Below are 21,382 nucleotides of genomic sequence, written 5' to 3'. Positions count from 1 at the left end.
AACCCCTAGGTTTTTGTTGCACAATCTGACTTTGCCTCAGAGCATATTTCCCAACAAAATTACATTATATTGATTCGATCACAGTGGTGAATGATTCGTCCACTATAAGATAAGAAACAATGGATAATGGCCGTCGGATTAAGAGTAGAGATATGAAAGAGATCTAACGGCTCGAAGTAAGAAAGAGAGAGCTTGAAACTCAACGGAAAAGATTTGGTTTTGTAGTTTGAGAGCTTTTTGTACAAATGCTTGCGTCAGAGACTCAGAGTCGAACACACGAGTCTTTTGCTCTCTTCTAGATTCGGCCCACATGCGGGCAACTAAACATTGGATGTTAGACACGTGTCCTTACCTAAGCCGTATAGATTGTGGTCCTCTCCCATATATGTGTTTGACGTGGTTCCCAGTTTCACAACTTCTTCTTGTACATCTCTAGCTTAGCTGTAATATTGAAGGACCCCCACATATAAACAATATTTCCAACAAATTAAATATGATTTTTCTTATATATTTAAAGTTAATAATATTCGTGTTTGATTGTTGAATGATGATATTAATTGCAATGTCGTCTGGTTGTAAATTGGTAAATTCTGCTATAAAACTATGTGCTATATCATATTTATTTTGGTCAGCTCTTGATAATGATTTCAATTCTTTTTTTTTTTTTTCTAAATTGTAAATATTTCATTGATAATGAAAACAATTTAGATTACAAAAATAGAATTTGAAACCTATACATATGAATCTGTGACAAAAAGAATAAAAACATGGAAACATAAAAAATGGTTAATTAAAAACAAGTTTTCGGTCAATCTTCTCAACCTTGCAATAAAGCTGTGGGAGTAGATGAAACGATGATGTTCAAATCGATCATTCCCGAATGATTTGCAAAAGCAGAAGGGCCATTGCGGAATGTGGAACACCTTGTTGCGATGCACCAAGAGCCTTAGAAGCCTTTCCAATTCTTCTGCATGCTTAATTTGTTATTTAGTCTTATCTTTGATCTAAAATGAGTATAAACTCAAGGATTAATATACTAAAATCTCGTGTTTCAGTAAATGCATGTATCAACAAAGACTATAAACGGACAAATAAATCCACGCAGAATCTAATCAGCCACCAGTAAAGACTAATTTTCACCTTTTTACTCTCTTTCGATTGATTAACCTCTTTAAGGCGATGGATAAATCGTATCGTTGATAAAAAATAAGAAAAACTCATACAAAGAAAACCAAAAGGTTAGAAAACAAGAAAAGCCCTAAATCGCGCCAAAACAAAACGAACGGCGTGATAGAGCCCAGCGTAGAGGCCTGACTTTAAGCCCATGTGTATTTACGGGCTTTATGTATCAACAGAGGAAAAAAAACAGAACAGATAGACGAAAACTACCGGGCATTTTGTCCACCTTTCATTTTAAGCATTAACCACCTTATCTTTTAGCCTTGGAACTTACACATAATTACACCACAGACCAGTCTGCGTTATCCGTTAATCTTCGTAAAACACGAGGGTGAAATCGGAAAAATGACTTCTGGAGCCTTTATCCTCATGTCCAACCAAAATCTTTACAAAATTCCCAATTCTTAAGAAAAAAATGGAAAATTTCCTTTAAAACTATTAAAAACTCGTATAAATCCTTCTACTTCGATCACTGTACTCTCTCCATAAGTTACTAGCTGAATTCGATTTTTGATTTTGGGGAATTTGTGCGTAGAAGAAGATGAAGGCATCGATGAAGTTTCGTGAAGAGCAAAAGCCTCTTTTCAGGGCTAAGGTTCCTTTGAGTATCTTAGGTTTACCTTTTCAATCTGGAATCGTCGCCGGAGAATCCAAGGAGCTCAGTCTCAATCTCTCCACTTTCTTCGAATCTGGACCTTCTCTCAAGGTCGCTTACCGTCCAAACGATTCGTGGAACCCTTTCTCTCTAATCGTCAAAACCGGATCGGGATCGTTCGGTTCTCCGATTTCAAGCTCTATGCTCATGAGCGCTGAATTCAATCTCCTAGGTAAAGGAAACCCTAGCTTTATGCTTCACTTCAAACCTCAATTCGGCGATTTCTCTATCAAAAAGTCTCATTCGTCGTCTCAAACAAATCTGATCAAATCGATGAATGGATCTGTTTCGGGAGATGATTCTTCGATTGAGGTGGTGGATACTCCAGCGGTCAATGGATGCGGCGGAGGATTTAGGAAAGTCACGGTTCTGCCGTCAACTTCTGCTGGAGATATCGCTGGATTGTTATCCGGCGTTGAGGTTGCGGCGAGGACCTCTTTGCCTGTGAGAGGACGCGCCGTTTTGAATTTCCGGTGGGGCGTTAGGGTTCCTACGGAGATCAGACGCGATTTCGATCCAACGGCTGCGATTTCCCTGAGGAGATTTCCTTTTTTGGTGATGAATAAAATCGGAATCGAACACGTGGACGGCTCAGATGCTAAAGTGACCAAACCCACGAGCGATCCGGGTCAGCTCACAACAAGTGGTGACGTGGCGGAGGTGTGTTTGGCCGTGAATCGGCAGATGGAGGAGCTTCGAACGGAGAACAAGCAGTTAAAGAGAGCCGTCGAAGATCTCCGGGAAGTTATATCAAACGTCCGTCCATACTCGCCGGCGACAATTGATTACGGATCACACTCAAAGTACCGCGAACCCGAGAGGAGCAACAACAACGGGAGATCGAGAGCTGATCGGTGGAGCAGCGAGAGAACGACGACGTCTGATTACGGCGGGAAGAAAAGCAAGGAAGAGGGCGATGTGGCTGAGGAGCTGAAGAAAGCTTTGAAAGGAGCCGCTTGAAGCTTCTATGGCGGCTATTTGGTAATCACAGGCTTTATTCGAATTCCAACTACATTTGTCGACTTAATCAGCTATGGCTTTTGTATATATATGCGTTGAATCTTCTGGATTAGATTTGCAGAACTTGTTTTGAATCTTTTGATGGAATCTTCAGAGTTTTATATGAGATTATGCTTTTGAACTCTCTTTATGGAACTGATAAGCATGTCGAGTTGATTTGAATCAGTATTATATCAGTCAATGTAAAGCTTGATGGTGATTCTTATTTGCCGTGTGAACTCTATGACCTTGAACGTATTTTGTATATCTTCTTAAAGCATTGGCAAGTGTAGTTGAATTCGAGAAGAGTTTGCGAGGAGACTTACCGGTCTCTCTAAGTAGCAGCAAAATTATCTTCTTTTTCGGTAGAACTCGTCCTCCGGTTATCCCGAATCCTAACGGATCGGAATATACCTTTGCAGCAAAATCATATTTGTCAATGGCAAAGTGATCTAAGACGATTTAGAACATCTCATAGTCATTGATATCGGGCATGACATAGTCCTCCGCAAGATCTCGACGCTCTTCCATTCTATGGTTAAGGTCAATGTCAATGTCGATGTCGGTATGGTGAATATTACAGATTTACAGTGCAGACAATTTGAACGAATGTATTGTCCACAGTAGTCATTTTTCTTCTTCTTTAGTTTGGATTAAACATTAAATATGTAAATTAACTGCTTCCGTACAATCCATTTTTGAAATTTAAATGTTATGGATAAACAAAATTGGACTCTCTTGGTTGGGGCTTTTGGTTCCAAACCGGTAATGGATTCGGTGTAATGCTTGGGCCCACTAAAGTGATACGACAAAACGAGCAAAGTTGTTCAACATTTTTCTCAATTGGTGCGCCTTTGCATTTGCACGAACATTTTTACAACGAAACCTCTTGCATAATTAATAAATTATTTGTCCGACAGATACAAAAATAAAAATAATCAGCCCCAAGGTGTTTCTTAGTGGAGGCCAAGAGCAACGATTAGCAGAAGACGATCATTTCTATTTCAGTTTCTGCAAATTGGAGAAGTGACAATAAGCAAAATCCACTTTGTTCTTTTTTTTTACATTTACTTAATGGCAAAATCGGAAAACGACAAAAATTCACCAGAGAAACAAACGTGGAGCACAATGGAGGAGCTCCTCCTCGCCTGCGCCGTTCACCGTCACGGTACTGATTCATGGGACTCCGTCGCTTCTGAAATCCATAAGCAGAACCCCACTGTTCGTACACTCACCGCCATCGACTGTCGTCACAAGTACAACGATCTCAAGCGCCGATTCTCCCGTAACCTGGTCTCGCCGGGATCTGCAGAAGGAGAAGAAGATACTCTCGCCGCCGAGATCTCGTCCGTTCCTTGGCTTGAGGAGCTGAGAAAGCTCCGTGTCGATGAACTCCGACGAGAAGTCGAACGTTACGATCTATCCATCTCGTAATTTCAATCGACCATTGCCTTTTCGTTTTTGTTTCGAATCCAGATTTGCGTTACCTTCGATTTTGAATCGTGGATTTGTGAGTACAGGTCCTTGCAGTTGAAGGTAAAGAGATTGGAAGATGAGAGAGAGAAGAGCTTGAAAACCGAGAATTCAGATCTAGATAAAATCGCGGAGACGAAAGAGAACCACAGTGAATCGGGAAACAACTCCGGCGTACCGGTCGCCGAGCCGACAAATTCTCCAGATCCGAATGATAATAGTCCCGGAACCGGATCTGAGAAGACGAATAAAGATGTTAAAATCGCTGAACCAGTGGACGAAGAACCGAACCGGATCGACGAGAAGCCGGTCAGAGAGGATTCGGGTAGAGGAAGTTGCGAGAGCGTGGCCAAGGAATCGGATAGAGCAGAACCAGAAAGAGAGGGAAATGACTCGCCCGAGTTCGTTGAGTCAATGGACGAGTCGAAAGGAGAGGAAGATAGGAAAGAAACGAGTGATGGGCAGAGCTCGGCGAGCTTACCGAGAAAGGAGACGGTAGACCAGCACCAACCGGGTAACGAGGATCAATCTCTGACCGTCAATAAGATCCCCGCTGAATCTCAGCCGTTGATTGATTTCATCGAGATTCTTCAGTCTCACCCCATTGGCTCTCACTTTTCGCGCCGGCTCCAAAGCCAGGTAAAAATATTAAAAGTCACATAAATTTTTTTTTGGGGGAGCAATTCAAATTTCATCATGTTTTTGCAAAATGATTCCTCGTAATTAAAAATAATTTTCTATAATAAACAATCCTGTTCAAAAATAATCTGCTGATGATAATTTTTTCCTTAAAATGTAAAAAATTCTGCTGTCTTTATTTTAGTATCATGATAGTAATTCATTATCAAACGGCTTGTTTTAAGCCTGAATCTTATTTGTTTGATTGTGAAGTTGCAGGAAACATCCGAGTACGACAGGATAATAAGGCAGCACATAGACTTTGAGATGATTCGAAGTCGTGTGGAAGAAGGTTACTACAAAACCTCCAGGAGCAAGTTCTTTCGGGATTTACTGCTACTAGTCAACAATGTGAGAGTTTTCTATGGCGAGCCATCTTCTGAGTTTAATGTCACAAAGCAGCTTTACCAGCTTATCAAGAAACAGATGAGTCTCAAAATTCCTAAACAAACCTTACCAACACCAAAAGAGGAATCCTTGGTGACGTCTAAGGAGGAAGTCACAGTCTCTTCTCTAAAACCAACACTTTCAGTGCCTATTATAGCTTGTCGGAAACGTAGTTCCTTGGCTGTTAGATCTTCAGCGTCTGTCACTGAAACTTTGAAGAAAAAGACTAAAGTAGTTCCAACAGTCGATGAGAAGCCAGTTTCAGAAGAGGAGGAAGATGGAACCTCTGATAAAGATGAGAAACCTATTGTTTCTAAGAAGATGACTAGAGGAGGAGCACCCTCAACAGCTAAAAATGTAGGGAGCACAAACGTTAAGACCAGTTTGAATGCTGGTATCTCTAGTAAAGGCCGGTCTTCAAACGATAGCTCTGTGCCAAAGAAAAGTGTTCAAGAAAAGAAGGGTAACAACGCTAGTGGTGGCTCAAAAAAGCAAAGTGCTGCTAGTTTTCTTAAGAGAATGAAAGGGGTTTCATCATCTGAAACCGTAGTAGATACAGTGAAGGCTGATTCCTCTAATGGAAAGAGAGGAGCTGAACAGAGGAAAAGTAATAGTAAGAATGACAAAGTGGATGCAGTAAAACCGCCTGCTGGTCAGAAACGATTAACTGGGAAAAAGCCAACAATTGAAAAGGGTAGTCCTGCAAAGAAAAACACTGGTGCCGCCTCTAAAAGAGGCACTGCTCCTCTAATGACAAAGCGGGACAGTGAAACTAGTGAAAAGGAAACAGGTTCTTCTACTCGTCCGAAGAAACGTTCAAAGAGGTGATGAGTTATTGCAATACTTAACTATCTTCTATAGGATCAAGAATCTTCTAAGAAGTGTACAAGGCAGTCATTTAGAAAAGAGTATTGGAATTGTTTATAGTACACTTCTCTAATTCCAGATAGCAGCAAAATATGAGTTTAGTAGATTGTATAAAGAGCCAGAGGATCTCAAACAAGGTTATAAGATTGTTCCAATGTAGAATCTTGTCATGCATCTGTCATCTTCAGCATCCTACTGCATTGGAGATTATGCGTCAACGATAGCCTTTCCCTTATCAACTTTTCTGATGATAGGAATCCCAGTGCTAGTTTTGCCAACCTAACAGAGGTTTTATTGAGAAATTGTGTCAGTGAAAGGGCTTAGCATCACAAGGAAAATTTGTTGGAGCTGTTTTCAAGGTACCTCCTTAAGTTGCTTCTTGTTTCGAGTTGTACTGGTTTCGTGCAAGAGAGTTTCGCCTGGTTTAAGAAGGCGTTTCCATACTGGTAATCCAGGATCGCTCTTTGGCCATTGCATATCCTCTGCCGGAACCTGCAAAGAGTTTGAGATTAGTGGTTTCAGCTTCTGAAAAAAGGAGGACGAATATAAAACTTGAAGAAGAGATATAACAATTTGATTTTACATGTCTGAGATCAATCCAGTTGCACGGGTCCTCATAATCCTTGTTGCTGAAAGCACTCACCAGGTGGTGAGTTTCCTGTAGATTCGAAACTATATTTCTTAGAAGGGCTGAGATCTGACCTGATGAACAACACACAAGTAAACATGAAGTGACTTACCGTTTTTGCGTCATACTCTGTGATGAGGAATTCAATGTACTCGTCTTCGTCAGGCATTTGTATATTGACGTGTCTTCCAACAAGTGACCCAGGAGAAACCTGGCCCCAGCTTAGGACAGGTGAATCCTCAGAAGTAAAACTCGGTTTTGCCTCTTCGTCTTGTATCTTTTCAGGAGCTATAACCTTTCCATCTTTTATCTTTGCAGGAGCTAAAACCCTGTCTCGCTAAGCAATCAGAAAAGGAAAAGACAATGGGAGTTAAAGCCAGATTGAATTGTCTGCTATAGGAGTTGGAAAGAGATGATTTTAAAACCTACAATTTTGGCCATGTCTCGCTAAGCAATCAGAAAAGGAAAAAGAAAATGGGAGTTAAAGCCAGATTGAATTGTCTGCTACACGAGTTGGAAAGAGATGATTCTAAAACCTACAATTTTGGCCATGTCGTCCTTGTTCGGTTTGATACGGATTCTCAGAGGTTGGCCATCTACGCCAGTAATTTTCCGTTCTTCAGCGGCAGTAAGTTTCTGCATTTCCATCTCATCAGACGCCAATGAAACATTCCTGAAAAACAGAGGGTAGGACACAAACTTAGAGAAGCAGGGAGAGAAGATCACATCGTTGCAGTAGTAAAAGCCATGATTAAGATACCTCAATTGTTGGACCATTGGATCATCTTTGATTATATTCTCATAATTCTGGTGAGTGTTGAGGTCAATTTTCAATTCTTTCATCAGTTCTTTCACGATAGTAATCCCTTGCTGAAGAAGAGAAGACATGAACACAAGTTCCAAGAAGCGAATCAATGCATATTATAGAACAAGAACGATTAATTTACGCTGGATATTGCAGGAGATTCTGCTCTGAAGGCATGGAGAACATAAAAGTAAGCCTTTCTCTGGAGTTCCCTGAGTTTCTCGTTCTTGTCCATGGAGCTGAACAGGATAGCATCGTCACTGCTATAGCTCGGCATAGTCTCTGTATTATTGATCGGTATATCAGTTGATTCTACAGCAAACGGAATCAAGATCACAAGAAAGTTCACCACCGCTCAGACTAATTCCATCAATGGTAGAGAAAACAGAGAAGGAGAAAACAGAGGAATCCGAAACTCTAGAATCGCAAAAGCCATGAGAAAGTTAACCTGGAAGAGACTTACGAGATGCTGGAGAATTTGGGGCTTGATCTTTGTGGTCCGACATTGCTGAGAACACAGAGGAATCGGAGAGAAGAGTCTTGTTGATGAAGCTTGTGCGTCTTTGAGAGAAACCCTAGATAGAAATCGAAGGATCTTCAACAACGTTGCATGGGTCGATGAAAGAAGAAGTTGCGAGATTTTGGATTCTCTTACCTTTAGATGCTCTTTTGGAGTTTTGAACGTAAAAGAGTGAAATTATACTTTCTTGTGAGGGAAGTTAGTTCTTGATCAGTTGATGAACTTGACTTAATTGGATTAAAGTATCGACACGTCAGCAACTGAAGAATTTACGGTTAATAATTTCAACATCATTTACTCAATACTGTTTGGATTAGTACGGACTTCTAATCTAACGGTTGTGGATAATAGCAGCAAATTTCAAGAATTAATATGTGGCTCGTGATACTTTAAAATAAAATATTGTTAGCACTTGCAATTATAAAGAAAAGATCAAGAAAGCTGTTAAAAAAAAAAAAATCAAGAAAATCTACTAAGTACTAACCATCGTTTTTTCCATTTGAATTTCACTTAATTAATGAAAAATAGTCACTGTCATTTTTGTGTTGGCAATAAATTACTGTCCTTTAAGGCTTTTAACCGCGCTACTAACAAATTATTTTAATATTTAATTAAAACTAAATTGTTTTTCTAAGTTAATGATAACTATATAAATTGCTCCGGCGAGAAGTCGAGGATCTATTTGTTTCGAAATTCCACCGGAGATTCCAATCCCTTGCGTTTTCGGGTCTAGATTTGCAGATTCTATGCTTCTGAATCGGAAATTTTCAGTATCCTTGTAAATGAAGCTGAAGAGATCAGGAGAGAGACGAATTTGGAAATCCCCGAGAGCCACCCAAAGTGGTGACTGAATCGAACCGGAGCGATGTCGCCGACCATAAAGAAAACTTTTCCGATTATAGACGAGACAAGGGATGAGATAAGCTAACAAGTCACTGTTTACAAAAGCAAGTGTTTGGATTCTGTTTACACTTCAACACTGACCCATTTCTTCTCTAATTCCAGCTAACAACACCCAAAAAAAAGGTCTTGTGTAATGTGATTGTACAAGTAACTAAAGATCTCAAAACAAAATGCAAAAGAGGGTCTTGGTCATTCTCAGCATTGTCCTGCATTGAAACCAAGAGTTTCACTGGTCAAATTTCTGCCAAAACCATTAGAGTTTCACTGAGAATGTGTGTGTAAAGTTACCTTGTCAATGTTGTCAGAAAGGTGCTCCTTGAGCTGTAGCTGCAGATTGGTTGGGAGTATCAAACTTTGGCTTTTGTCCACCTTCCCACATGATATCGTTAGGCGCAATCTACAATAAGTTTGAGATCAAACGTTTCAGCTTTCTGATATTAAAGACTTTGATTTGATGATAAGAGTTTGTGTATTACTTCTCTGATATCTATCCAGCTAAACGGATCAATGCCATCAACCTCCATTGCATTCGACTCTGCGTTCACTATGCTATGCATTTCCTGGAGAGATATTGCAAAGTAGATCTCTTAGAACGGCTTGAGTCTGAGGCATGAGATACAAGAAAGGGTTAAGTACCTTTTCCGCATCATATGCTTTGATGATGTATTCAGCGAAATCAGCTTCATCAGGCAGCTTCATACAGACCCATTTTCCAATAAGAGACTCAGGATTAACACTGCCCCAGCTTTTGCCAGGTTTAGGAACAAATGTCCAACTCTGCGTTGCCTTAAAACAGAGAAAAGGTAAAGACAATGAAAGTTAAAACTCTGCGGTAAAAGCCAAATCATTGTTGTCAATTTCTCTTCCTTACAGGTGGGGCCAATGGCGTCTCTGGTAGTATCTGCGTTTCCTTCTTATCAGAATCCTTCCTGAGAAAACGAAGATGATTTTTAAACAAGGAACAGATTATATCTTCGAGCTTTGACAAGATGATATTACATACATTTGTTGTAGGGTCAGAAGTTTCTTCTGAATCTGATCCGCAAAAGAGATTTGAGTTTCGTTAGCAATCCCCCACTCGTTCATCAGTTTTTCTATGATCTGAGTCCTCTTCTGGATAACAAAAGACATGGCCAAAACCCTCAGAAAGCAAACGGAAGAAAGATTCAACCAAGAAAAAGGTTACTGTTACGTTTGACATTGTCGAGGTTTCTAAAGCGAAAGCTTGGAGAAGAGAGTAGAAAGCTTTTTTCTGGAGTTCTTGGAGTGTCTCTTTATTGACCTCTTTCTCGGGTAAACACGCCACATCTCCTTCGTCACTGCTGTCGCTGCTGGAGTCAGACTCGGGTGCTATGTTATACCCAACGAGTGATTTTCCAGCCGTTGCTCTCTTCTTTAATGGGAGAAGCTCTGGCTTTTCTGCATCACGAGAAATAACAGAATCAAGATCACTCGGTATAAAGACAGAAGAACCATTCTTTATCAGCAGCCGTTTCCATCAATGGAAGAAAGAAAACGAAAAACAGAGGAATCCAAAACCTTGAAATATATAAACCCAAGCTAATCATTTCATACTTGAAAACCCTAGTTACTGAAGATTGCGTTCTCGAAATTTAACAAGAAGTCGATGGGAGAATTCAATACAAGTTTTTGAAGAGACGTACCGGCGGGAGCATTTGGCTCTTGATCTTTCTCGTCCGCCATTAGAGAGAGAGAATCTGTAGAACAGAGGAACCCGGAGAGATGAATCTATAGAAATTTAAAAAGAACTCGATGGGCGAATTCAATAGATCAATCCCCATCGGAAGTTTTTGAAGAGACGTACCGGCGGGAGGATTTGGCTCTTGATCTTGCTGGTCCGCCATTAGAGAGAGTCTGAGAAAGAATCTATCGAACAGAGGAACCCGGAGAGATGAAGTTTGTGGTTAAAGAAAAACCCTAAAACTCGAGCGATCTCTGGCTCAAGAATGTGTCGCGGAGGTGACTGGTAGGGAAGAGTGTGAAGATTTGTGGAAGAAGCGAGTTTATATGACTTGTGGAAGAAGTTAATGATTGTACACAATGAGTCACTAGTTTACGGACAGTTAATTAATTTGTTTTTTTTCTCTTAACAAATAGGATAACTAATTAAATGTGAATAGGTAAATAAATTCAAGTTTACGTAGTGGTTTATTATCCAATCGATCCACGTTTCTTATTAACGATTTGATAACAAAAGGGTTTGAATTATATAAATAAAAATTGATAAGTCTGGTATATCAAAACGACATTTTAATTTTTTTATAAAAAAAGAAGCAATTTATAATTTTTTAAAATTTTGGGTCTCGAGCATGCTACATACATATAAACTGCAAAAGTCAACGAAACAATATATAGGGGTGTCGAAAATTGACTTTATATGGACTATAGTAGTACTACTCTATTGAGACGGGCCTCCCTCGATGGCTCGATCATGTATATTTACCAAAATAAATACTTCTAAAAAAATTTCATTAAAACAGTAAAGTTTCAATTAAACGCATAAAGTGTGATACTTTATTATTTGAATTTTAAGAGAAAATTATTTTAAACTATGCATAGATCATAGATGAATATTGGAAGAAACAAAATTGAGGAATAAGTGGTATTTCTTAAAGGTAAAGGAGCGTTGATTAACTTTTTCTTTTTTCTTTTGGTTATCAAGTTATCAATATTGTTAAGTAGCTAAGCTTCGTCTGATTTGTGATGTTTAGTGTGAATTCTCACGCTACGCCTACGCGTAGGTTTGTTTTAAAAATTGTTAAGATAAAAATAGAGAAATTGTTAAAAATACTCTTTTTTCAATACCCTTTTTCAAAAATGTCCCTTTGAAAGTCTATTTTTAAGTTTGCCCTCTTTTAATTTTTAACGACCATTTTACCCTTATTTGAAACAAAATTAGGTCCACAAAATACAAAATATTTTTTGGCGGGAAAAGTGATCCCGCAATTTTCCCGCCAAAACACTTGTAAAAACCTTTAAAATACCTTGTAAAATTTTTCCATAAAAATTTTTCCCGCCAAAAATTTTTTTTTGCGGGAAAAGTGATTCCGCAATTTTTTTGGCGAAATTTTTTTTGCGGGAAAAATTTACAAGGTATTTTAAAGGTTTTACGGAGTATTTACAAGTGTTTTGTAAGGTTGTACAATGTATTCTAAAAGGTTTTACAAGGTATTTATAAGGTTTTATAAGGTATTTATAACTTGTAAAACCTTATAAAAAACTTGTAAAACTTTATAACTTGTAAAACCTTATAAAATAGCTTGTAAAATCTTATAATATCTTATAAATACGTTGTAAAACCTTTTAAAATACAGTGTAAAACTTTATAAATACACTTGTAAAAAAATTTTTGGCGGAAAAAAATTTTGTGGGAAAATTTTACAAGGTATTTTAAAGTTTTTACAAGTGTTTTGGCGGGAAAAATTGCGGGATCACTTTTCCCGCCAAAAAATATTTTGTATTTTGTGGACCTAATTTTGTTATATTTCCTTATATATTTGTGATATCTTTTATTAAAAGAAGAGTAATTTAGTCATTTTGCACATAAAAATGGGTATTTTTAAAAATGGACAGCCAAATGGGGCATTTTTGAAAAAGGGTATTGAAAAATGGGCATTTTTGTGAGTCTCCCATAAAAATATGTTAATTGTTTTTGTCACTAATTTATATTTATTTTTTGTTTGTTATTGTATAGTTAATAAAATTAGACTCATCTTATGTATTTACAATTTTTATTGTTAGATTCGTTTTTGACTCTAAATATCAATTTATACATTTTCATGTATAATTTGATTATTTTTATATCTAAGATTCTAATATTTGTTCATGAATACACACAACAAGAATATAAGATATTTTGATCTCAAGAGTTTTCTATGAAAAGAAGAAAAAGAAAACAAAAATTAAAGAGTTATTTAACACTTTTAGATTTTATGCTATTGCATATAACCATATAAGAGAAAATGATTTATTTTGAATTTCGTGGTATGTCTAACGTCTCAAAATCTCATTACTTGAAAAAATTTGCATGTCATGTTACAAACTTACCATAAGACACAAAAATGAAAAGAGATAATGTCAAATGATAAGATATAAACCATAACGTAATAATCAGAAAATATCCAAGGTAAAATTACTAAACTAATAAGATATTAGGTAGCAAACAACTAAACTACAACGCAAATAATTAGAAAAATAATAAAAATAAAATGAAAGTAGTAATTGATTTATTAAAATAATTTTATAATTTTATTTTTATTTTGAAGATGTCATTTAAGAAAGGGATTAATGGAAGATTTAACATAATATGAGCCTTTTGATTTTTTCTCAATTAATTTTGCTAATTTTTAATTTAAATAATGTTGAATGATACTTATCATTTTCTTGTATGATGATTTGACATTTATATGGAGAAAGTTGACCAACTTTTATATATATGATTTCTCTACATTATACTCCTATGAGAAAACTATTATTTCTCCGAGTCTTTTTATATATTATTTATGGATAAATATGCAATATGGAGAAATGACTATTGTAATTACACGAGGATACCACAATATAGTCCTATAAAGTCCAAAATTAGGTGAAAATTGGATCTATTAGTAGTTGAGAACGCACAGTAAATTGTACTTTAGATCATTTTCCTCGAGATTTGTTCGATCCTTTTAGTCTCTTTTGGCTATTATGATCACGATGTTTTTCTTTAGAATATCATAAATCCAAGATATTTACGAGATTGAAAGTTACACATTCCATTTAATAATACAAATATCTCTGTTTCTACAGACTCGGCATTACATTTGCGTAAGAAAATGAAATTAAGATCAAAACTAAACATGTTATATACATAAAGACATTACTATAAAACATTCACGGCCTAAGGAAACTGCATGATACTATTTTATAAAACTCTATTTATAGTAATAAATTTTCATTCACTCGGTAATGTCACGTTTAATTATGTTATGTATTTTAACACTTGTGAAATTTCAATAGCGCTAATTCCTTCTTTTTTTTTGTAATTCCTTAAACCTCGTTTCGTTAGTTTATTTAATCTTTCTCAAGATAATAAGAAATTAGGCAAGTTGGACGTAATTTACCAAACACTAATCAAACTCACCACTTAAAGATGTGCCCAGTTAGAGGGACAACAACAATTATTGTTTTTACAATATCAAATGTTTCACTAATAACCCCAAAAGTGTCAACTTCTCGTACATTACCCACCAAAACTTTCAAGATACACATTTCACGACCTTGTGGTACGGTATATTATCAAATCAAACTAGCTAATATTTTACAACATGATTATCAATTAATCAGACAAGACTCAAAATCTATGTTTCACCTCTGATAATTCATAAACCCCTTTCTAACATTTCTTGAAATCTCCTGTAAGATTCAACTTTCTCGAGCAAGAACTTCTCGTGGCAATTAGCGATGAACATATCCGCCAAATGATCAATATCATCATCAGCTACAACATCTCTAATCTCTTCCACATCTTCGACTTTCTTTTGTTCGAGCCACTCGAGGTAACCAGAGAGCTGAGAGTCATCATCTTCCCCACCATTAATGTAAGACGAAGGGAAAGGAAAAGGTTGAGGGACAGGAGCAACATGAGAGGAACACCAATTGTAATGCAATCTGAAAGATCCGAAGAAGATCTTGCGTTGGTTCTTTGAAGCCTTTGTTGGAAAAAGCATCATGAGTTTTCGTTTCTTGTTGTTGTTGTTGTTGTTGTGTTTTGAGATCTCTAGAAAGATTGATTTGGCTCTCGCAAGAGCTCTTAGAAAACGGTAGAGAGGGTGTGTGAGGAGATTTTGGATTAGAGTTTTGAGTTTCATGGATGATGATGAAGAAGAAGAAGAAGAAGAAGAAGAAGATGATGAAGATGGTGATGATGATTTGAGCTGCATGACTTAAAGACTCAAGAGATAGACTCTTTCTCTCTTTCTCTCACACTTATTTTGTGTGTTTCCTTCTCTCTCTTTGCATCAAAGTGATCAACACTCGCGGGACTTTATAAAGGATTTTCTTGACTTTTTAGCCACTCATTTCCTTGTTATTTTCTTAACTAAACTTTTGGACTAGTGGGCGTTTTTGTAATTTGGTTTTCTCCGAATATGATTGTCCTGTGTGACTGTGCGTAGTCTTTTTTTTTTTTAGCGAATGTAAATTTCCGTAGAATTTTCCACGAAGTTAAAAGTATGACGAATTTTGTTGATGTATTGTTATTCTTATGAAAGGCTATTTATTTCTATCGAGAAAATGTTGTAATAGACTTATAAAAAATGCATATAAATAAGAAGAAGTGTCTTGCTAAGCTAGTTATAGGTGTGATTTGAGTTAAGTTACCGATTAGGATAGACACACAAAATAGATTGTTAACCACAATAATTTTTTATTTTTCAATTAGCATATTATATTGACACACACACAACGTTATCTATTTATAGATACAACATAGATTGGTCAGTCTTCTTTGAATATATGATATAAATACTCATATAATTTGTGGCCTTCATATGTTCACAAAAATTATATGATATATCTCTTGTGGTAGATAGAAGGTCATTTAATTTTCACTCATGAAACTTTTATCCATGATTCCATATTTCAAATTAATTGGAAGCCAAGTTTATGAAAGAAAACAACAAATATGATAGCTCTTGATTTTGAGTAAGTTTTTTTTTTTGCCAGAAAAAAAACGAAAAGAAAATATTATGTGTATGTGTGGCGTAACACAAGAAGTAGAGTGAGCCACAAATGGGTTTGGCTGAGGACTGAATTTTTCAACTCCCAATTAGGTATCGGGAAGAGTTCAAACTAATTAAAACATTGCGTAAGGTTAAAGAAACCAAACACTTCCTATGTTTTATTTGTCGTTATATTAAATATTAATTGTTTTGTAATCTCAGATTCGCCACTTCATGTTTCACTTCTGTTTAATTTAAGTTGATTTACTATCAACGCAGACAACCTTCTGAAGAATCTATAATATTTTATAGACGTAATTACATAGTTAAATCAATGTGTTTGGTGATTTGAATAAGACCAAAACTCTACCCTACAACTTCTCCTAAACACTTATTTATACACTCTTCTTAATTTCAACCAAATTCACACATTTCCCAAACTTAGATCGGATCAACAACATTGATTTATTATAATAGAATATCCAACACTTTCGTTTTTCACCAAAATTTCCTCTTTTATTTTTGACTGATCAACACATAAACAAAATTTGGGATTCTCGAGTTTAGTCTTCATGACTGAAACTTTTAAATTCGGTATCATTCAACTTTTGCTGCTTGTTACTAATCTTTTTAGTAAAAAGTTTTGAAGATATATATTATTTGGTAATATAGATTGTTTAACACAACTTAGAGTGATATATCCATCAATATACCATTATATTGATATATTGAACTATTATTTTTATATCTCTAAAAATAAATTTAACGTCAGCACTATACCAAAATCAAGTGGTTGAATAACTTCGATTTTTGATGTACGCCACGGCGCCACCTGTGTAAAAAATATATATTTAAACGTAATGAAAGCTAAAAATTGTGGAGGCAGATGCCAACATAAGGCCTTACTTAAAGATGTTGTTTTGTATATCAGCCAGAAAAATATGAATGATTTATTTTTTTTACAATACTAATGGTTGTATTTAATGAGAATTAAATTATTGATGATTATTTTTGTTGGCTGGTGTTCATTTGGATCTACGAAGGGATTAAACTTAGGCAATCGGATCAATGCAAATTAGGCCAAAGGTCCTTGTCGTCATGGAATCTTGGACCAGTTGCAGGAATTTTTAGGGGTTCTTGAAGCCAAACAAATCCCAATAAGCACATGTCTTCCACACACACACACTCGTATCGTTAATTACGTATGCATGTCGTTATTACTTAGTGATCATAGTATTATTAAAATTATACTCACAATATTAATCTCAGAAGAACTTAATTTTGGAAATACGCGTTCATCCAAATTTAATCAAATTTCTTAACACATTTATGTTATGACTATTGGACTATGTATATGAAAAAAAAAAATCAAATACTCTCTCTGTTTCGTTTAAAGTTTTTTCATACAAATTAAGAAAAACATTAAATTTTCTGTTTTACCTTTTATAAAAAATTTAATTGGCCAAAACATTAAAACAGTAGAGTTATAACTGGAATTTTCACCAAACATTTGCATTGAAAACCTAAAACGACAACTATTATGAAACAAAATTTAAATTTTAAAACGACAACTAAATTAAAACGGAGGGAGTAGGAGTTTTTGTTTGTAAATTTGAAAAGTTTCACTGATATGGGTATATTAAGATAAAAAAATGAAAAAGAAAAAGATATGGGTATATGAAACACTATAAAGTTTCTGTAATTTGAGTTATCTATAAAATATAGCATAATTTGTTTGTGGATGATAAAATAATTTATTTGTCTGATATATTCATTTTTAAAATAGCCGCGAACGGCGCATAAGGCTTAAGCTTCGCTGAAAACCTCAAAGACCGAGGATATATAAAACAAAACTAATTGCTAACTAAATAATAACAAATCCAGTGTGGCTCTGGTCTAAAGATAACAGTATATAATACATACTTTTTTATTTTTGAGATGTTAGACAGATGATTAAATATTTTTCGAGACTTGGAAAATATAAATTAGACAAGAAATCAAAGTGGCTGATTTCCAGTTGATCGGCCACCTGAATCTCTGGAGCTCTTGTCTTTCTTGGATTTCATCTTATTTACACGAAGACACTGACCAAAATACACACATCATGCAGAGCACATCTGCTGTATTATATTTTATATTTCTTTATCTATATATACATGTAGCAATATTTGATCCAACAAAAACATGTAGCAATAATAGATTTTGAAGTTTTAGTTTCTGTAATCAAACTTTATTAAAAACAAATTCTGAAGCTTAATGAGGTAGGAACCGCTATTTTGATTTAGTCCTTTATCAACTGGTCAAGTTAGTAGATTAGGGTACCTAGGATTGTTGTTTGGTAGCAATAATGCACACTGAAAGACATTTAATTAGCATCACATATATTAATTTGGCCGGTATAACTGTATAAGTAACTTTCATGCAGCCTACCAAAAAAAAAAGTAACTTTCATGCAAATTTCCGCGTAACTTTCCGATTTTCATTTTGGACTTGTGGAAAAAAAAACTAATAACTGATCTACTTATTTTCTAAAAAACTTACTATCATCCTTTATAAAATTAAATACTAAATTAATTTCTGTTGACGAACTTAGCTCTTTGAGTAACAGTTTTTAACTCTAGAGGTTCACCAAATTTAAGCATTGAAAATTATTTTCAATACAAATTTGGCCATGGCTTGTGTTAATGTCGTTAACCTAGACTTTATATATGTGTGTGATAGTTCTAATTAAGTTCTAGATATTTAAAATGTAACAGTCGTTTTCGAATTTAAGATATATATATATATATATATATAGAACTATAGTATATCACTCGACTCCCTATATGCATATATTCATTGAATCTTGTAGATCCCTGGATGAATTAATTAGCCTAAAGTTACTTCGATTTAAATAACTCATTTAAACTGTCAGAGTAAGCTCTTAAAGTAGAAATACTATACATAAAGTAGGAAGAAACAGAGAAAGGGGGAAAGAAGAGAGTGGAGAAGAAGGCAAGGTAAGAAAGAGGTGTCTCCAAAGTGCATCAGCAACGCGTGAGGAGGATCCATAGATGACACAGACGATGAAAGAGTTGGTATCAATCTTTTAACCACTACTTGCAACTACTCCTCTTTTCTTCTATCATTCATTTTTACCTTTTGTTAATCAGCTGGTTCCATGTTTATATTACATACAGTATATGTACGAAAGTAGACGTATATATGATTAATGCACTATTCTTAAGAGTGACATATCCGACCCGTTCAGTATCCATCTCATTCCGTTCTAAGATTTTCGATACCAAAACTTTCAAATTCGGGTAATACTAAAGAATTTTACATGTTTTGGTAGGGAATATTTTTCTCTGATTATCTTATTTGTAAGATTTTTTTATGGGACGGAGCAGTGCCGGTCCGGTGAAATCCGGGGCCAAATACGAAAAAAAAAATTGGGGTTTTTTTTAAAAGTAGAAACTGCTAAAAAAATTTTTTTTGCTAATTATGGGGCATTTATAATTTTTATTTAACAATTTTTCTTAAATTTTAAAGATTTTTTGCTAATTATGAGGCCTTCTTGCTAATTGTGAAGTCTTTTTTGTTAATTTTTGAGACCTTTTTTACTATTTTGAAGCCTTTTTGAGGCCTCTTTTACTAATTTTGAAGCCTATTTCATAATTTTGGGGCCTAAAAAAAAAAAAAAATTCTTCACAAAATGGGCCTCGGAAATTTGAGGCCCAATACAAAATGATTCACCAAAATTGGTGAAGGGCCGGGCCTGGGACGGAGTAATCAATTCAGCGTGGGGATCAAATTAAGGCAATTAAGCAATGCTTTTAAAACCGAACTGGACCGACTTGTCCGACCGGACCAACCGCGATGATTAATTAACTAGAAATCATCCAATCGTGGAGTGACCATGCTTCACAAATACAAATAGAAAGTTTATTATAATATGAATCTAAAATTGCGATATTATGTATAAATGGTGGGTAGTACATTATACCGTCATGCACTCAAAGTTATATATAGCTTTTTTTTTGTTTTTGATAACTGAGAGAAGTTAAATTGATAGAGATCAGTTTGTAAAGTCATAGAAGAAATTAAATAAAAGTGTCAAATAATCATTTGAACATCTTTCATTACATCATATCACTTGCAAAATTCAATCATTTGCACATGCTCATCATCATCAATTGTATCCACCTTCTCTGACTCGATCTAAGTCATCATACATATACACATACATGATACAACTTAACATGTAGATTTCGAGCAATTTAACTTAACATATCTGGTTGTAAGTTTATTAAATAGGATGTGCTGAAACATAATGAAGCAGCGGTTGCAATTTTCAAAATTAGAGTAAAACTGGTTCAACCGGCCGGTCCAATCCGGTTTCGGAAACTGTCATCACTTGAACACATAGTGGACCTTAATTTGTTCAATCTATCTTTGTTGCTTTCTTGGATTTTACGTTAGGGGCTTTCTTTCATTTCTATTATTTCAGTTGGGCTTTCGCTTCTTCATAATGGTTTCACATCTCTATTTAAGCACACGTATGATGTACAATTTAGTGTTTATATCCATGACTCTATATTAGATTTAGATGGCATTTTGTAATGAACTAATTATGAAATTAAAGTTTGTGTTATAATAAGAGTTAAAAGTTAAGAGAAGAGTTTAAGTAAATGATTTGAAAACATAATTGGTCAGTAAATGACTTGAAGTTTGTACATAAACAAACAAAAACTAGAACTACACCTGACGTTGTCTCTAAAAACCAGCCACGTCGGATGTTTTGAGAAGTTTTCGGCCTCTAACAGCAGCCCTGAGTAAAACTCTTTTCCTTCCAAGCCTGAGGATTTCGTCTATGGTGTCATCAGCGTCTTTCTCGTGGATCACTTTCAGCCTCAAGTGATGTCTTGCTGCACCTATATGATTTTCTTCAACTTTTTTCTCCGCCTTCTTCGCAGCGTCAACCATCCTCGTGGTCACACCGTCTAAGCCGTCTCTATGTTCAGCCAAGTTCTTATCAACGGTGTCAATCTCAGCCTCAAATTGTTCTTGTGCACGTACGGTTCATGGCTTCATGCAGCACATGTTCACCAACTAAAATATAGTCCTTTTCAAGACCATGGTGTTTTGCTGCATTGCGGTGTTGTTATTAAGTCTCTGCCCTTGCCTTCTCAACAAAATCAACTAAGAAATGAATTTCATAAATCTTTGATCAAGAAATAAAAAGCTTTACCAATTTTTTCTAGTCATAACCCAATCTTCATTTTATAACTCACCACAAACTTTTTGAATACGTCAAGATAAAAAACAAATCATCACAGAACTTAAAATATCATGTTTTTTTCAACTTTCAACCATTTCTTTAACAAAGTGATCGACCGTAAAACAAATAAAAACTAAAAAAAAAAAAAAAAAAAGGATTTTATTGAACAAGAATTTAACATTCCAATTATGGGAACGAGTAATCAATTTAACGTGGGATCAATTAAGGCAACTCAAATGGATCTAAACAATAGTGATCGTCATAATGGTCTACTAGAGTTTGCGATAAAACATCATCGATATCCGG

At 35.5% G+C, this 21,382-nt stretch overlaps 5 protein-coding genes and 1 long non-coding RNA gene across 8 annotated transcripts; 3 read left to right on the top strand and 3 right to left on the bottom strand.

The window, feature by feature from the left end:
* Window positions 1–1,521: 1,521 nt before the first annotated feature.
* Window positions 1,522–3,091, top strand: LOC9314249. The gene has a single exon (XM_021024023.1). It carries the CDS (start codon window positions 1,721–1,723, stop codon window positions 2,792–2,794), a length of 1,074 nt encoding a protein of 357 aa, XP_020879682.1. The 5' UTR covers window positions 1,522–1,720; the 3' UTR covers window positions 2,795–3,091.
* A 593-nt stretch (window positions 3,092–3,684) lies between these two features.
* On the top strand, window positions 3,685–7,214 carry LOC9312517. Of its 2 annotated transcripts, none has more exons than XM_002878134.2 (4): window positions 3,685–4,263; window positions 4,354–4,945; window positions 5,204–7,097; window positions 7,185–7,214. In XM_002878134.2, the coding sequence occupies exons 1-3, from the start codon at window positions 3,908–3,910 to the stop codon at window positions 6,197–6,199; spliced, it is 1,944 nt and encodes a 647-aa protein (XP_002878180.2). In that variant the 5' UTR covers window positions 3,685–3,907; the 3' UTR covers window positions 6,200–7,097; window positions 7,185–7,214. The 2 variants fall into 2 exon arrangements, with proteins under 2 accessions (XP_002878180.2, XP_020879681.1); XM_021024022.1 differs by having other exon boundaries at window positions 3,692–4,263; window positions 5,198–7,097.
* Window positions 6,422–8,206, bottom strand: LOC9312516 (protein EMSY-LIKE 1). The gene is made up of 8 exons (XM_021024024.1): window positions 8,135–8,206; window positions 7,814–7,983; window positions 7,627–7,736; window positions 7,407–7,539; window positions 6,979–7,203; window positions 6,822–6,896; window positions 6,602–6,730; window positions 6,422–6,517 (listed from the first exon to the last, which is right to left on the bottom strand). Exons 1-8 carry the CDS (start codon window positions 8,175–8,177, stop codon window positions 6,446–6,448), a joined length of 957 nt encoding a protein of 318 aa, XP_020879683.1. The 5' UTR covers window positions 8,178–8,206; the 3' UTR covers window positions 6,422–6,445.
* LOC110228008 lies at window positions 7,583–8,493 on the top strand. The gene is made up of 2 exons (XR_002331606.1): window positions 7,583–7,676; window positions 7,828–8,493. It is a non-coding gene; the product is annotated as an uncharacterized LOC110228008 (long non-coding RNA).
* Window positions 8,494–8,759: 266 nt separating this feature from the next.
* LOC9312515 (protein EMSY-LIKE 1) lies at window positions 8,760–11,149 on the bottom strand. Of its 2 annotated transcripts, none has more exons than XM_021026285.1 (9): window positions 10,920–11,149; window positions 10,759–10,812; window positions 10,287–10,513; window positions 10,098–10,207; window positions 9,966–10,023; window positions 9,731–9,871; window positions 9,571–9,654; window positions 9,383–9,491; window positions 8,760–9,300 (listed from the first exon to the last, which is right to left on the bottom strand). In XM_021026285.1, the coding sequence occupies exons 1-8, from the start codon at window positions 10,957–10,959 to the stop codon at window positions 9,396–9,398; spliced, it is 810 nt and encodes a 269-aa protein (XP_020881944.1). In that variant the 5' UTR covers window positions 10,960–11,149; the 3' UTR covers window positions 8,760–9,300; window positions 9,383–9,395. The 2 variants fall into 2 exon arrangements, with proteins under 2 accessions (XP_020881944.1, XP_002876447.1); XM_002876401.2 differs by having other exon boundaries at window positions 8,762–9,300; window positions 9,731–9,880; window positions 10,920–11,147.
* A 3,055-nt stretch (window positions 11,150–14,204) lies between these two features.
* On the bottom strand, window positions 14,205–15,374 carry LOC9312514. The gene has a single exon (XM_021024225.1). The coding sequence runs from the start codon at window positions 15,034–15,036 to the stop codon at window positions 14,476–14,478; it is 561 nt and encodes a 186-aa protein (XP_020879884.1). The 5' UTR covers window positions 15,037–15,374; the 3' UTR covers window positions 14,205–14,475.
* Window positions 15,375–21,382: the final 6,008 nt, after the last annotated feature.

This window comes from Arabidopsis lyrata (genome assembly GCF_000004255.2).
Source record: "Arabidopsis lyrata subsp. lyrata unplaced genomic scaffold ARALYscaffold_5, whole genome shotgun sequence".
NCBI classification, from domain to species: domain Eukaryota; kingdom Viridiplantae; phylum Streptophyta; class Magnoliopsida; order Brassicales; family Brassicaceae; genus Arabidopsis; species Arabidopsis lyrata.
The sequence above is the reverse complement of the archived record's forward strand: the minus strand, read 5'-3'. Positions and strand labels throughout refer to the sequence as shown.